The 14,428-nt window shown below is 53.4% G+C and overlaps 1 protein-coding gene and 1 long non-coding RNA gene across 2 annotated transcripts in view; both read right to left on the minus strand.

The window, feature by feature from the left end:
* Nucleotides 1-14,113, minus strand: part of LOC102084670 (uncharacterized) — a 36,169-nt gene extending 22,056 nt beyond the window's left edge. Inside the window, exon 1 of the long non-coding RNA XR_010469202.1 lies at nt 12,861-14,113. This is a non-coding gene — a long non-coding RNA (uncharacterized LOC102084670). The remainder of the gene's footprint in view (nt 1-12,860) is intronic.
* Nucleotides 227-3,127, minus strand: LOC135577352 (SUN domain-containing protein 3-like). Its single transcript, XM_065046631.1, has 4 exons — nt 2,117-3,127; nt 1,844-1,913; nt 1,204-1,304; nt 227-620 (listed from the first exon to the last, which is right to left on the minus strand). The coding sequence occupies exons 1-4, from the start codon at nt 2,123-2,125 to the stop codon at nt 399-401; spliced, it is 402 nt and encodes a 133-aa protein (XP_064902703.1). The 5' UTR covers nt 2,126-3,127; the 3' UTR covers nt 227-398.
* Nucleotides 14,114-14,428: the final 315 nt, after the last annotated feature.

The following is a 14,428-nucleotide window of genomic DNA, read 5'->3' on the forward strand; positions in this document are numbered from 1 at the left end:
CACCTGCAGAGGGAAGGTCTGCGGCGGGTCTTTCTTCACAGTGTAGGTGAACCTCCCCAGCACAGTTTCCTCCTCGCCTTCCTCATCCAAGCCCTTGGAGATAAAGCACAGGGGAGCAGGTCACACTCCACTCGACCACGAGGAAAGGGTCGTGCCAGACCCAGGCCCGTGATCCGAACCGCATTCCTGCGGCTCCAGCACAGTCTGGCATAGGATGCGGTGGGGATGAGTCTCCTCCTTGTCTCATGCTCAGGGTCCTGGAGGTGCTGGGCCAAAACACACTGAGCAAATCTTAGGGGGGTCACCGCCGCATGTGTCCCTTGCAATGTCCCCTCGGGGAACAGCAGAGCTGGGAGCACAGCAATCTTGGCTAATGTGCACAGAGCTCCAGGTCCCCATTACAGCTTTTCCCCGTGCCCGGTCCCAGCTCCCAGTGCCCGGCAGAGACTTACAGAGACGGTGAAATCTCTGGGGGCACTGCTGACAGTCCCCGGTGGAGAGGCTGCCTTTGAGGTGTGTTGTATGACCACAGCTGTTGGTTGTATTTGTGTGGGCAACCGGATTAGCACCTCACTCCGAGACCCTTGGAACGGCCAGCAGTATCCCGGGGATGTGTCCGGCTGAAAGCAGAGGCCAAGAGCAATGAACATGAGGCCACGATGGGCCCCGCTGGGCTCCTGTGCAGCCAGAAGCACAGTCGGCACTGCGCCCATGGGCTGGGCTTGTGCTCCACACAAGCGGTGCATTGGGAAGCGGGCAGAAGCGCCCATCTGTGTTCCTGGTTCTGAAAAGAGGACAACAGCCAGCCAGTGGGAACCATCCGATACCCTGCACCGGAGTCAGGGCTTTCAGGAAACCTCTCATTCTGGCCAGCAGCTCTGCAGCCTCCCCCACCCTGCACTGCCCCAGTGGGAGAGGGACAGTCAGAGCTGTGGTGGGGAAATGGGGTCGCGAAGGAGAAGCTCCTTCAGCCAGCAGTGACCAGGGATGGTGAGCAGCAAGCTCAGCGCAGCTCAGGCCCCTTGTGAGGGCAACTGCCGTGTTCTAGGGAGCCAAGCCCTGTGTCAGACCTCAGCTGTCATGCACGGGACCACTGGGATTGGCTTTGAGGAACGCCACTGGCCTGAGGGGAGACGCCCCAGGGCTGGCCCCCAACTTTATCAAACGCAAGAGAAGCAGCACTGAGGGTTTTTTCTACTCTACCTGCACAAAGCTATCCAGGCGCGGTGGAGCACACAGGAACCAAAACACACTACAGAACCCTGTGCAGCGGCTGGACGATTTCTGCAGGTCGATGGCAGCCCCTGAAGGCAAAAGAGAGCAGCTGACTGCAAGAAGCCTCAGGTTTGGAGGAGCTGGGTTGCTGCAGGACACTTGTGGGGCTGCCTGCCAGCCCTGCAGTCAGCACCGCATGCTCGGAGGTGCCCCAGGAAAAGGAGGGGATCCCCGTGCCTGCTGATGGTGTTTCTCTCCCAGCAGCACCATGAGAAGGGCTGCGTGTGCTGGGAAGCAGCAAGCCCCACGGGAAGGGCAGCAGACCCAAGGCAAGGCCTCGGTGCCTGGACAGCAAATGATGACCCGTCCGCTCCCTTTTGTTCCCCAGGGAGGCTCAGTGCAAGGGCAGAGGGCAGAAATGCTGTCCAGGGCATGGCCGGGGCTCCAGTGGGCGCTCTGACGGCAGGGCTGGGCTGAGCACGTGGCAGTCGTGCTCTTGGCCCCTGTGGTTTCGTGCCACCTCCCTCTGTCCCAGAGAACAGAGTCTGCAGCACAGCCTGCATTTGGGAGCGCTAAGGACAACGAGCTCAGTGTGATGAGAGCCCTGCCTGCCTGCGCCCATCCGCACCTGGGGTTTTCAGAGCCCAGTCAGACATCCCCGTGTTTGCAGACTTTGCGTCTCTCATTTGCTGAAATTCCTGGGAAAGACAGAAAGGAACAGGGAAATGACCACGTCAGACCTGGCCAGCAGAAGGGGCTTTACAGTGGAGCAGCTCAACCAGCAGCCCCTGGCAAGGGACGGGTGTGTGGGCTGAGCAGGAAAAGACCACACGCTGGCCCAGGAAGGGCCTTGTGTGGAGCCCTGCTCATCCCAGCCCTCCTGCCCAAAGTGCAGGATCACCTTCATCATAGTACTGATCTCTGCAGCCAGACGTGCCGCCTCATCCCTCAGCTCTTGCACCTCTTGGGCTTGTTCCCTCCACAGAGCGAGCGTGTTCCTGCAGTCAGCAGGAAAGCAGATCTTGTCAGAGAGCTGCCTGGCCCAGCCCAGAGGCTCCAGGCCGGGCAGGAGCAGAGACAGAGGTGCTGGAGCCCCCTCTTCTTTCCCCAGTTTGCAAGTGCTTCCTTCCCGCTCCAGGTTTAGCCAAAGGCCCAGGCAGCTGCGAAAGGCATGAGCACTGTGCACTGTGCGAGTGAGCGCAAGAGCGTGGGCTCATCTGCCGGGACCCAGCAAAGCTGCTGCAGGTCAGGAGAGGAGAGGGCTCTTACCGCAGGGACCTCAGCTCGGCTGCAGGCAGCCCCAGCAGCAACTGAAAGAGAAAGGCCCTAATGTGAGTCCCAGAGCTGTCGGGACTTTCCAGAGCCAGCGGCTCTAGGGATGCACGGCAGAAGCTGGTGCTGATTTTGAGGGTCACTGCCAGGAGCCGGAGGATGGGGCAGTCTACTCAACCCCCCCTCTCCCGGCAGAGCTCCTTTGCAAGACTTTCCTGTCCCACTGACCTCTTGCACATTCATTGTCTGTGCTGTCCACAGGAGCAGTGACATCCCACAGCAGGCACCAGCTGCAACCAAGACAGAGATGCTTCACTAGAGTTTCTAAGGATGCCCGTAGCCGTGCAGTCTCCTCCCACACCAGGGTGGTAAGAGACGGGCTGAGCATATGGTGCAGAGAGACTGCCGATCCAAGCAAGGACTCTGCCCTACGCTACCCTTCCCCTGCATGCAGCAAGCATCTGGTGACCTCCCAGACCTGCAAAGGTGGGAGGTTTGAAGGCCCCCACTGGTGCTGCAGCTCCTCAGCCTCTCACTGAAGCTCACAGCCCGTGTGCCTCTGTGCCTCTGCTGGCACTCGGCAAATACTCACTGAAAACAGCTAGGCTCATCACTACAAGGATTGCGGAGTCTGTTTCCATTTTCAGGGTGACCACCTCTTTCCTGAAAAAGCATCCTGGTGTTAGCAGTGCTCAAGGCAGAGTCCTGCAGACAGGGCTTTTCTCTTAGCAGCCAAGGAGCAGCAACTTAGACGGAAGCCAGGGGATGTCCTGGTCAGGAGCAGCTCCAGCCTCCCCGCCGCTTGCCTTGAGCCACCAGCACCCCCCGTCCTCATCCCCATGTCCACACCAGCCACGTGCTGTACTCACAGAATGGAGATGCCTGTGCAGATGCATCTCTGGAGGGAGAGCACGGCGGCTGCCAGCCGGTAAGCAATGCTGAAGACCAACCCTGGGCAAAGAAACCGGAGCAAAGGCTGAGGACCCTTCTTGAGGATGCCTGTCCGGGCACGTGCCAGAGCCCTGCGGGGAGGTGGGCGCTGGTTGTCCCTCCCTGGGGCAGGAGCAGGGCCAGGTGCTGGTTGCACCCTGGGGGTGGAGGACAAAGGGCCGGCAGGATCCCCTGGCAGGCCGGGCACCGGCGGCGTGGCTGGGGAGGGAGGGAGGAAAGGTGGATGATGCTTTGGCCTCTCAGCTTCTACCATCCCGGGGTACCCCGTGGTTTCGACAGTATCCCACAAAGGCATGGATGCGTCAGCTGGCTACCCGTGGTCACGCAGGCCCCAGGCCTCCCTTGGGAAGGGACGCTGCCAGTCCTGCAGGGCTATGTGTGCTGGCTGAACCAGGCACGCTTGGTGTAAACACGGGCTGAAAGGCAGCCGTGAGTTACCTTCATTTTCTCCAGCACTGCATCTGCAGCGTGGTGGCCCTCTGCAGTTGGTGCCCTGGTCCTCCTGGGAGGGGATGCACCTATGGAAGGGAGAAGATGGGGCCAATCTCTGCATCAGCTCTGTGCCACATGAGCCAAGAACCCGGCCAGAAGACAGGCTTTGGGAGGCCTCCCAGGAGACGTCCCTGCCGTGGTGAGACAGGGCAGAAGAAGCAGAAAAAGCAGCAGCAGTGGGGCAGCACAACTGCTTCTCAGTACAACTGCCCCCCAGCCCCCCAGCACCATCCTGCCACTGGGGAGGCCGCTCAAAGGCCTGGAGAACAGCAGGAACTTGTGAGTCTCCTGGTGGGACCCTGCACAGCAGGACCGTGCAGTTTGGCACTGGGGGTAGAGGCGCTTTCAGCTGAGCCTCTTGCCCACTCACCGCGGGATTCTCAGGCTCTGCCCGCAGCCCTTGCCGGCTTCTCCATACTGTCCCCCAAGCCACACATTACGCTCTGGGTGTCCCACCCACCAGCTGATGTCCCCAGGAGGAACAAACTCCTCGTACCTGTTCTGCAGGACCTGAGTGGCCCCAGCTGCACATATGCTGTCCACACTTTGAGCAGCTGGCCTGCTTGCCAGGCCAGTGCTTTGCAGTCTGGCAGGAGCCCTTCTTCTCCCCATCCTGGGGAGAAATTAAGGTCTCCTGCAAGCCTGGGGGTCCTCCTTCTGTTGCAAGGCTATTGCCTGCTCAGGGGAGACCACGGGCGAGAGCCTCAAACCGATTGCCGGGAGCTGAGCGCCTGCCACGGGCACACAGCCAGCAGGACAGGGCGAGCTCCTGACAGGCACGAGCTTGTGGCCCAAAGTGCCGTGGGGCAGGGCAGCCAGCCTGCACTTCACAGGGGCCTGGCCCCGCGCAGTGTGACCTCACAGCTGTGACATCACAGATGGAGCTATGGGGGGCAGAGGGGACAGGGACAGACCCCGCAGCCCGCTTGGTGCTGTGTTTTGCATTGTTGAGCAGACACCGGTGTGTTTTCACTCATGCCGAACAGTGCTTGCAGAGCGCCGAGGCTTCCCCCGTTGTCTGGTTGTCCCCGCGCATGTGCTGCCTTAATCTTCTTCAGCATTTCCTAACACAATTTCCTCAGGCATTCATGCTTTCAGTCCTTCATTTAATGTATTGATAGGCTGCTGTTTTATGGAGATGCCTTTTGGAGAAATGTTTAAGAGGTGGTGCGCAACCCCCAGGAAAGCACAGCTATGATACGAAGCAATGGCTCCCAGAGCTCTACAGCTTCCGTGACACATGGGGGGTGTACTCCATACGCTGTTTTCCATTTCTGTCCTCCTTTATTTCCCTATCATGAGCCTACGAGGTGCAGCAGGGCAAATGGCTGTGACCCTCGCTGCTCCCATACACTGGCAGCGCCAAGGGATCTGAACGCTGAGGAACTGGTGGTGTCAACAGCTGTAGAACACGAGAAGCATGAGTAACGGGAATTCAGTGGGGTATTCAGCCCGTTCCTTGACAGGTCACTCTTTTCCATACCCAGATTCTCCACTGCTTCCAAGGATGCCTGAAACCGAGCTCTGCTCACACATACACGAAGACCTCGGCACCGGCACCAACACCTCTGATGTCCAGTTGTGTCCCCATGGGACCTGCGACAAAACCAGCTTCTGCTCCTGCCTGCTCTGCCCTCGCTGCGGGTGTGCGGCTGCATCAAGATTTCCTGGGGAGGTGGCACCACTGACAAGGCCCTGGGGCTGTGGGGACCCATGGCTGTGCCCCCCAGCAGGCAGGTGCCAGCCACGGTTGGTGCGGGGACAGGGAAAGGCCCCAGGAGAAGGGGGAGAAAGCAGCACCCAGAGACTGTGTCAAAGAGACAGAAGTTTATTTGCTTTTGCTTCCAGTAATGGAAGCTGGAACCCCGCTAGTGCCTCCGGCGCGGCGGCCTCTTGCGGGGCTGGGGAGAGTCCTGGGGGCCGGGGTTCCTCCTCTTTGGGGGGCGCCGGGGCCCCCTGGGCAAGGGGTCCGTGCCCTGGCCGGCAGCGGAGGGGCTGCGGCTGCAGCCCTGGGCAGAGGGTCCTGTAGGCGCCACCTGCCCCGGCTCCTGCTGGGGCTGCTCCTGCTGCGCAGGCCCGGGCGCAGATGGAAGGCAGCTGGGAGCCCTGCGCAGGGCGGCCTCCGACGTGCTGGCTTCATCCTCCACGTCGGAGCCCGCAGGGCTGGTGGGGGCCAGCCTGGGGTCGGGAGTCCCCACGTGGGAGCTGCTGGGGCTGGGGCTGGTTGCGCGGCCGTAGTCCTCCTCCTCGGCCCCGTAGGAGCACAGCAGCCTCCAGGCGTCCTCGCTGCAGCGCTCCACGATGACCTGGATGAGGCCACGCACCAGCGGTGCTGCATTTTCCTGGAGCTGGGGCTCCATGCGCTGGACCAGGGCCTCCTCGTCCAGCCCGTGGCAGCACAGGGCGTACAGGATCATCCTCCGTGTTGCCACCGCCAGCCACCACTGCTCCTCATAGATGGCGTCCAGCTGCAGGCTGAGCCAGGGCAGCACGGGCTCCAGGAGGTGCTGGTGTTGCCGGAAAAGCCCTGCCAGCTCAGAGGCTTGGAGAACAGCAGGAACTTGTGAGTCTCCTGGTGGGAGCCCACACGTCCCTTCCTCTTCAATGGATTCACAGCATTTCCTACATACGTCTATCACTGTTCCCCGCATCCATGTGTTCTTATGTACTTAAGGCACCGCTGTTACAGGAACAGTAAACTTCAGCAATACTGACTGAATTCTCCAGGATGTCTTTTTCTGTCAGGAAAACTGAGCAAGGAGGACAAAAGGCTGCAGAGGACACATCCAAGCACTGTGAGGGACATGGGATGGGACCACTGTGATGTTCCAAGCCAAGATTGTTCCTGCGTGTCTCCAGTGACGCACACATTGCACAGCCCTCGGTTTGTGGAACTTTGCTGCCATAAGGGTGCAGCAGGGACAGACAGGATGAGCTTGTTGCAGATGTGAGATGCTGTTCCTCTGCAGGCTTTTGTGGCTCATCATTCATGCAACAAATCTCAATTTGTTCCTCATCTGACTCCGTTACAGTACAGACTGCGGGGGCACTAGCAGCAGTGAACAGCCCGGAAGGAAGGAAGGAAGGAGGGAAGGAAGGAGGGAAGGAAGGAAGGAGGGAAGGCAGGAAGGAAGGAGGGAAGGAGGGAAGAGGGAAGGAAGGAAGGAGGGAAGGAAGGAAGGAGGGAAGGAAGGAGGGAAGGCAGGCTTTTGCCATTCCTGCTCCTCTAGTAGCTAGGGAACAAGAAAAAAAGGAAGATCTATTTAATTGCATTTATGGGCGATTTTAATACCATGCATCCCACTGCAGCAGAGGACACGTGGCTCTGTTTGCAGAGGAAGCTTAACCTCTCCTCACAAAGCAAAAAGCAGGTTTCTCATGTCCTTCCCCTAATTTTCATTAAAAGCAAGTGGGATGGAAGATAGCGCCACGATTTATGGGTAATTCCTGAAATCAGTTCATGGCACATCTGGCTCTATTTTCAGCTTATTCCTAAATTGTGACTACAACCCAAAGAAGAAAGAGAGGCACATTCACATGTGCGTTTTACTTAAAGCAACAGAATTTCTTTCACGTCTTGTGTAAATCTATGCTCAGGACTGCCCGAATCAATTCACAGGGACTGAGCAATGCTTTCCTGAACAAAGACACAAGCATACAACAATCAGTTTCAAATTAACAACTAATAAACCTGAGAACCCTTCTCATATCCTTCTTAAAAAGAACTGCACCTTATTTTGTAGAATTTTTTTTTTGCTCGCTTTCATGGGCTTTTGGTTTTTGTGGTTTTTTTGTTTGCTTATTTGTTTTTGTTTTTAATATAAAATACTTTTCAGCGTTAAATAATGGATTTCCAGAGAAAAATAAGCTGTAGACAAAGACATTACTTGAGAAGCACAAGGAAGGGAGAACCAATGTAATATCCTTTGGATTTGCGATCAGCTGCATGTCAGTAAGGAAGTGTAAGATTCCTTCAGTGAATTACTGTGGGGAGAAGGACACACATGCCAAATATCTATGTCAAATTTACCATCTGATTGTTCTTACACTGCTATATGTGACATTTTGAAACTGTCTATTTGAGGTTGTTATGAACACTTCCATTTACATGTAATCAAGCAGATGATCATCTGACATGCCAAAAAAACAAACCAAACAACTGCAGTGCTTTCAACCCCGTTTCAACCAAACCAATCAAATAAATCATTTTCACCCAATCAGAGCCGTAATTTGGACAAGGTAGCATGGAAATGGGCATTTATGAGCATTGTTGTAAAGCCCTTCCATTTTCCAGAGTATTGTCTGATCAGCACTGGTTGCAGCACGCAACCAGGCATTTCTTCCCAGGCAGCACTGTAAGCTCTGCTGTAAAACAAACCACCCCATTAGCCAAATGGCCAGACACATCTCCGCCGCTTGCTCAGGTTGCCAGGAGGAAGAGAGCCGTGATCCAACAGAATGTTTCTGTTCTTCTGATGAAGCTGCTCTTCGTCGCTTGAGCTGGTTACAACATCAGAGAAGGGGCGCTGGGTCACGCTGTTGTGCGAGAAGTACTGGGAGAAGTGAGCCTGGTGACCAGGCACTGTCGGTGCTTGCAGCCCCTGTCTGCACACGAGCACCAGGAACCCCACTCCTGTTGCCGTGTCAATAACGGAAGTTTGAAGCTAATTATTAAAACAGAGCACTTTCCAGCATATTGGGAGCCAAACTGTCAAATCTGCATGGCTGAAAATGCTGCACATCTATACATTTTTAGCCAGTATTATGAATGAAAAAGGTTTCCAAACCACACTGCTTTGCAGATGTGGTTCAATATACAAACAAGGGATGAAACTATTGACTTCTGTAATTCCCTTTACACAGGCTCTGCACTGAGAGAGGGAAGGGTTAGTAACTCAGGACGCAGTTGGTATGGCTGCTTTGGCTTTCCCAGGAAAACCAGAGACTTTTCCACTGCAACGGCTACATAGAGAGACCAAGAGCTCAGCCTTCTGCCCTCAGGCTCCTGTCCCTCCTGCTAAATTCATCTCTGTGTCCCGCAAAGCAAAGGTGCCTGTGAGCTGGCAGGAGGTGGGAGCCCGCGGCTTTCTCTGCCATGCTCTGCACATGGCTCCCAAAGGCTACAGCCACACAGACCAGAGGAGCTTGCTGCTGCTCAGGATTCGAATGTGTGGCATGAGGGACCAACTCTTTTATGGAGCCCATGTGACAGGGAAGGAGCATCAAGGTTTGGTTTGGAACACCCTGATCAACTAAGAGCTTCAGCGAAGGCTGAATTTGAAGCACACGCTGTATTTATTACATCTAAATCCTTTTAACCGGCTTGCTGGCTCCAGAAGCACTTCATAGTCCAGCTGAGGGGTGATGAGGTCTCTCCTTGCTTGGCCTTCACATTAGGACATGGGCTTTTTTGTACAGCTCCTGTTAAACACGGCTTAGTGAGATGCCACAAATTAAAGTTGTGGTCCATATATTCAAACAAGCCCCTCATCTGCCTTCTGAGCTGGAGGGTGCATTTAATCCCATTTATTATCTGACTTGCTGTTCTAAAGTGAGATTTAATTAACATCTCACAAGCTCTCTCTCAGATCAGATGAAACATTATGACAGAGACACATTATGCCAGCCAGGTCCAGCACAGAGCAGCAATCACCTTCAGCACAAAATAGCAGCAGTCACCTTAAGCTAAATGCCAAAAATGCTATTTCAAGATTCATTTCTTTTGAACAGTGTGCCAATAGCTTTATGTTATCCTATTACCATTTTAAAAACTGTAACACATTGCTCTCAAATTGACACTAGATCCTACCCTTGAAATCTATATCCAAGAGTAACTGTATTTTTCTCTGTTGTTCCTCAGGAAAAAAGAAAAGCTTAAGAAGGTGACATAAGGTCAGTGCTGTAACGGCAGGAATGTAACTGGAAGGGGGCTGGTGTCGGGCGGCTGCCATGCACATGTACCTTTTTAATTATTCCAGAGACATGCACCACATTGTATTTAAATAAGTCTAGATCAATACATTCCCCAGGGCTCCACCTGTTAGCTCCTGCCCCTGCGCTGCCCTGGCTGGCTGCAGGACTGTCTTGCGAAGCTGATCAGGGGATGGATGAGCACAGCAGAACAAAACTCTCCCCCTCCTGCTGAGCCACTTCCCAGCCAAACCACTTTCTCAATCTGTTCCACACCATATTTCTCCTCTTGTCACCACTGTACATGTATTTTACAGAATAAAGAGGAAAGTCACCGACCAGGTAAACAAAGGAAGTGGAAAACGGTTGTGCTTTGGTGACCAGAAGCCAAAGGTCATCTAGCTCAACCACCCTGCAATGAGCAGGGACACCTTCAACTACATCAGGTTGCTCAGAGCCCCATCCACCCTGAACTTGAATGTTTCCAGAGGTGGGGCATCTACCACCTCTCTGGGCAACCTGGGCCAGTATTTTATAACCCTCATTGTAAAAAATTTCTTTCTTATGTCTGGCCTGAATCTACGATCTTTTAGTTTAAAGCTATTACCCTTTTTCCTGTCACTACAGGCCCTGCTAAAAAGTCTAATCTCATCTTTCTTATAAGTCCCCTGTTAAGTACTGAAAGGCCACAATAAGGTCTCCCTGGAGCCTTCTCTTCTCCATGCTGAACAACCCCAACTCTCTCAGCCTGTCCTCACAGCAGAGCTGTTCCAGCCCTCTGATCATTTCTGTGGCTCCTCTGGCCCCTCTCCAACAGGTCCATGTGTGTCCTGTACTGAGGGCTCCAGAGCTGGACACAGGACTCCAGATGGGGTCTCACCAGAGTGGAGCAGAGGGGCTGAATCATCTCCCTCCACGCTCCCTCACGCTCCTTGTGATGCAGCGCAAGAAGCTGTAGAAGCACCGCTACTCCAAGCAGACAAACATCCCTTGTAGATCTATCTACGGATGAAGAACCAAGGGCACACACTTGGCTCCCAGCCATCAACACGCATGCTCTGTGGAAATGATTTTCAAGTCTCAGGTCTGCATAGAGATTTATTTAAAGAATATTTCAGAAGACATGCATACTTTTAGCATATTTAAGTGACAGCTCCAGTACTAGTGTGGATTGGATTAGGGAAAACGATACACACCTAGGTTAATGCTTGTCTGCTTTCCTTTAGAATTCAGCCAGCTGCTCTCACGCAAATGCAAACACATTATTGAAGGGAGAAAAAGAGGCCTCTATGACCCAGAGAACTGAGTGCTCTGGGATAAGCAATCAACCAGGAATTTTTCTTTGGGTTTAATGCTTAATTTGCAGTGAATTTTTTAACATATCCATGTTCCACAGAGATCAAACATGCTTGTCAATAAATACGCATGCAAACAGGTACTTTTCTGTAGCCGCACCAATTTTGCATAATTATACATATTTATAGATCTATTATTAATATTTGATATCTTAGTAATGACCAGGTGCATTAAATCAGAATGAAAGCCACCCTGCACCAAGTGTGTGACACGAAAATTGCTTCCTCCATATTTTGCAGGTGTAACTTTGGCATTTACCTCTGAAAATGAGTTCTGTTTATCATTATTGTTATTATTGGCTAACTTGAGAGCTGCTGGAAGTCCTGGGTGTGGGAGACAACTCTTAAACACCATCTCTTGCTGCATGTGAGAAAGCAGACACATGCCGAAATCCTCACCTTGCCTTGCCCTTTCACTGGGATGATGTTGGTAATGATGGACGGCTGGGTCAGTCTCCATGGAGATTCCACTCAGGCAGCACTGAAGGAATGGGTGGATTTCTTCACAATACGGTAGTCCTAACAAACATCAGCAAAGAAGGGAAGTTGCTCTGATTGCTTGGCACAGGCACTGAGATCTCATACCAGCAAAATCGCATGTGTTGGGGAAGAGGGGGAGGCAAATCACAGAATTACTGAATGTCATGGATTGGAAGGGACCTCAAAAGATCACCTAGACCAATCCCCCTGCCGGAGCAGGAACACCCGGATGAGGTTACACAGGAAGGTGTCCAGTTTGTTTTTGAATGTCTCATGAGTAGGAGACTCCACAAACTCCATGGGCAGCCTGTTCCAGTGTCTGTTACCCTTACTGAGAAGAAGTTTCTTCTCAAATTTAAGTGGAACCTCTTGTGTTCCAGTTTTCACCAACTACCCCTTGTCCTATCATTTCTTGTCACCGAGAAGAGCCTGGCTCCATTCTCGTGACACTCACCCTTTATATATTTGTAAATATTAATAAGGTCACCCCTCAGTCTCCTCTTCTCCAAACTAAAGAGACCCAGCTCCCTCAGCCTTTCCTCACACGGGAGATGCTCCACTCCCTTCATCATATTCATGGCTCTGCGATGGACTCTCTCCAGCAGTTCCCTGTCCTTCTGGAACTGAGGGGCCCAGAACTGGACACAAAATTCCAGATGTGGTCTCACCGTGGCAGAGCACAGGGGAAGGAGGACCTCTCTGACCTACTAACCACCCCCCTTCTAATACACCCCAGGATGCCATTGGCCTTCCTGGCCACAAGGGCACAGTGCTGGCTCATGGTCATCCTGCTGTCCACCAGGAACCCCAGGTTCCTTTTTCCATACACTGCTCTCTACTAGGTCATCCCCCAACTTATACTGGAGCCTGGGGTTGTTCCTACCCAGATGCAAGACTCTACACTTGCCCTTGCTATATTTCATTAAATTTTTGCCCGCACAACTTTCCAGCCTGTCCAGGTCTTGAAAAGAAAGAACAACGACAAAAAAAACCAACAGAGAAGCTTCCCGAATGTTCCTTCATCTTTCTGTCCACACATTAGTTCAAGTCTTACAGCTTGGATTTTCCTTCCAAATTAAACTAATAAGACTTTAAAAGGAAACTAAACCTATCTCACTTTTAGAAAGCTAAAATAAATATACATCAAAATTCTAGTGTTGCTATCTTTTATCAACCCAAGTTTACCTTGGGATCGACTTCTGTATTTCAGTATGCCACATCCAAGAATTAGACTCTGGTTATTTCCTCTGGACTCTTCTGCATAAGGTGGATCTTGAGACTTCTCAGTTTCCACCCCCTAAAAAGACTTGTTTAAAAAATCAAAACTTACTTATTTGTAAACCAGAGAAGTTGTTGGAATTCCTCTCACTGTTATGAAGGGACAAAAATTCCATTGCACATCATCTTTTTTTTGTTTTGTTTTTTTTTCCCAGAGCACATTGTTGTATTAAGCCAGCACACACGTCTGTAAGTCATTTTCAGCAATGTCTTTCAACATTATTGCAAATCTTCCCGACCAGCACACCTTCAGCTCAGTACGGCCAAGGATCCCCTGCAGCATACCACACTAATGTCCCCAGAGTGTCTCCCACATGCACAGCACCTCATTCAGGTGCTTCCACATGCATTTTAACAAATGTTTAACGTAGCTCTTGTTGCAGTTTGTTCAGTTCAGCAAGCTTCCAGTGACACAGAATCATAGAATCATTTTGATTGGAAAAGACCTTTAAGATAACAGAGTCCAACCATTAACCCCACAGTGCCAAGTTCACCACTAACCCATGTCCCAAAGAACCTCATCTCCATGTCTGTTAAACCCCTGCAGGGATGGTGACTCCACCACTGTCCTGGGCAGCCTGTTCCAATGCTTGACAAAACTTTCTGGGGAGAAAGATTTCCTAATATCCAACCTAAACGTCCCCTGGGGCAACTGGAGGCCGTTCCTCCTCGTCCTGTCACTTGGGAGAAGTCATGGGGCAGCCGTTATCCCGTCACTCCGTGGTGCGACCCCTCGGCTTCATGTCCCCAAGAGGCCTGCGAGAGGGCGGCGGGGCCGGGCCTTGCTCATACCCGTCTGCACCAGGGCCAAGAGCAGATCCTGCGCAGCACGTCTGCAGTGAGCTGGCACAGCTGACGCCAGCTCCGCCAGTCCCCGCACACCCGCTGTCTCACACGGACGCTCCGCCGCAGCCGAGGACGGACAGACCGACCGACCGACCGACCAGCAGCACCGACGCTCAGGCAGGAGCGGCCGCGCCCGTCACCATGGAGACAGGACGCCACCGCGCGGCAGCGCCGAGCGTTCGCAGCGACCAACCGGAGCTCGCCCACTCTCCCTCGCGCCGCCGCCCTTGGCCCCGCCCCTCATCCCCTCAGCGCCTCATCCCCTCAGCGCCTCATCCCCTCAGCGCCTCATCGCCTCAGCCACTAAACCTGTCAGCCCCTCAGTGCAACGTCCCACACCAGGGACAAGTTCTGCCCTACAGGGCTTTGTCCTGCCTCTGTGGCCATCCGCACGGGGCAGGGCTGTGCCAGTGCCTGCCTCTGCCTGCAGCCTGGGGAGCAGCAGCACTCAGGCTGTTCCTCTTCTCCTTCTGCAGCTGCCGGGCAGTGAAGGAGCTCTGGGTCAGCGCTCTCCTTGGATAAGCCCTGCCTGGCAGTGCAGCCTGGGGAGCCCATGCTCACATCGTGTGGGGATGCTCCAGCCAGCGTTGTATGATGCAGGAACACCTCTCTCAGCTGGGGAGATCTGT

This window comes from Columba livia, chromosome Z (genome assembly GCF_036013475.1).
Source record: "Columba livia isolate bColLiv1 breed racing homer chromosome Z, bColLiv1.pat.W.v2, whole genome shotgun sequence".
NCBI classification, from domain to species: domain Eukaryota; kingdom Metazoa; phylum Chordata; class Aves; order Columbiformes; family Columbidae; genus Columba; species Columba livia.

Excerpts from the sequence above, each read along its gene's own strand:
- LOC135577352 (XM_065046631.1), bottom strand. Across the intron at positions 1,305-1,843 it reads CTGGGCTCTGAAAACCCCAG|GGGCTGCCATCGACCTGCAG; the intron begins GTGCGGATGGGC and ends TTTTGCCTTCAG. Across the intron at positions 621-1,203 it reads GCCTGGATAGCTTTGTGCAG|CCGGACACATCCCCGGGATA; the intron begins GTAGAGTAGAAA and ends CTCTGCTTTCAG.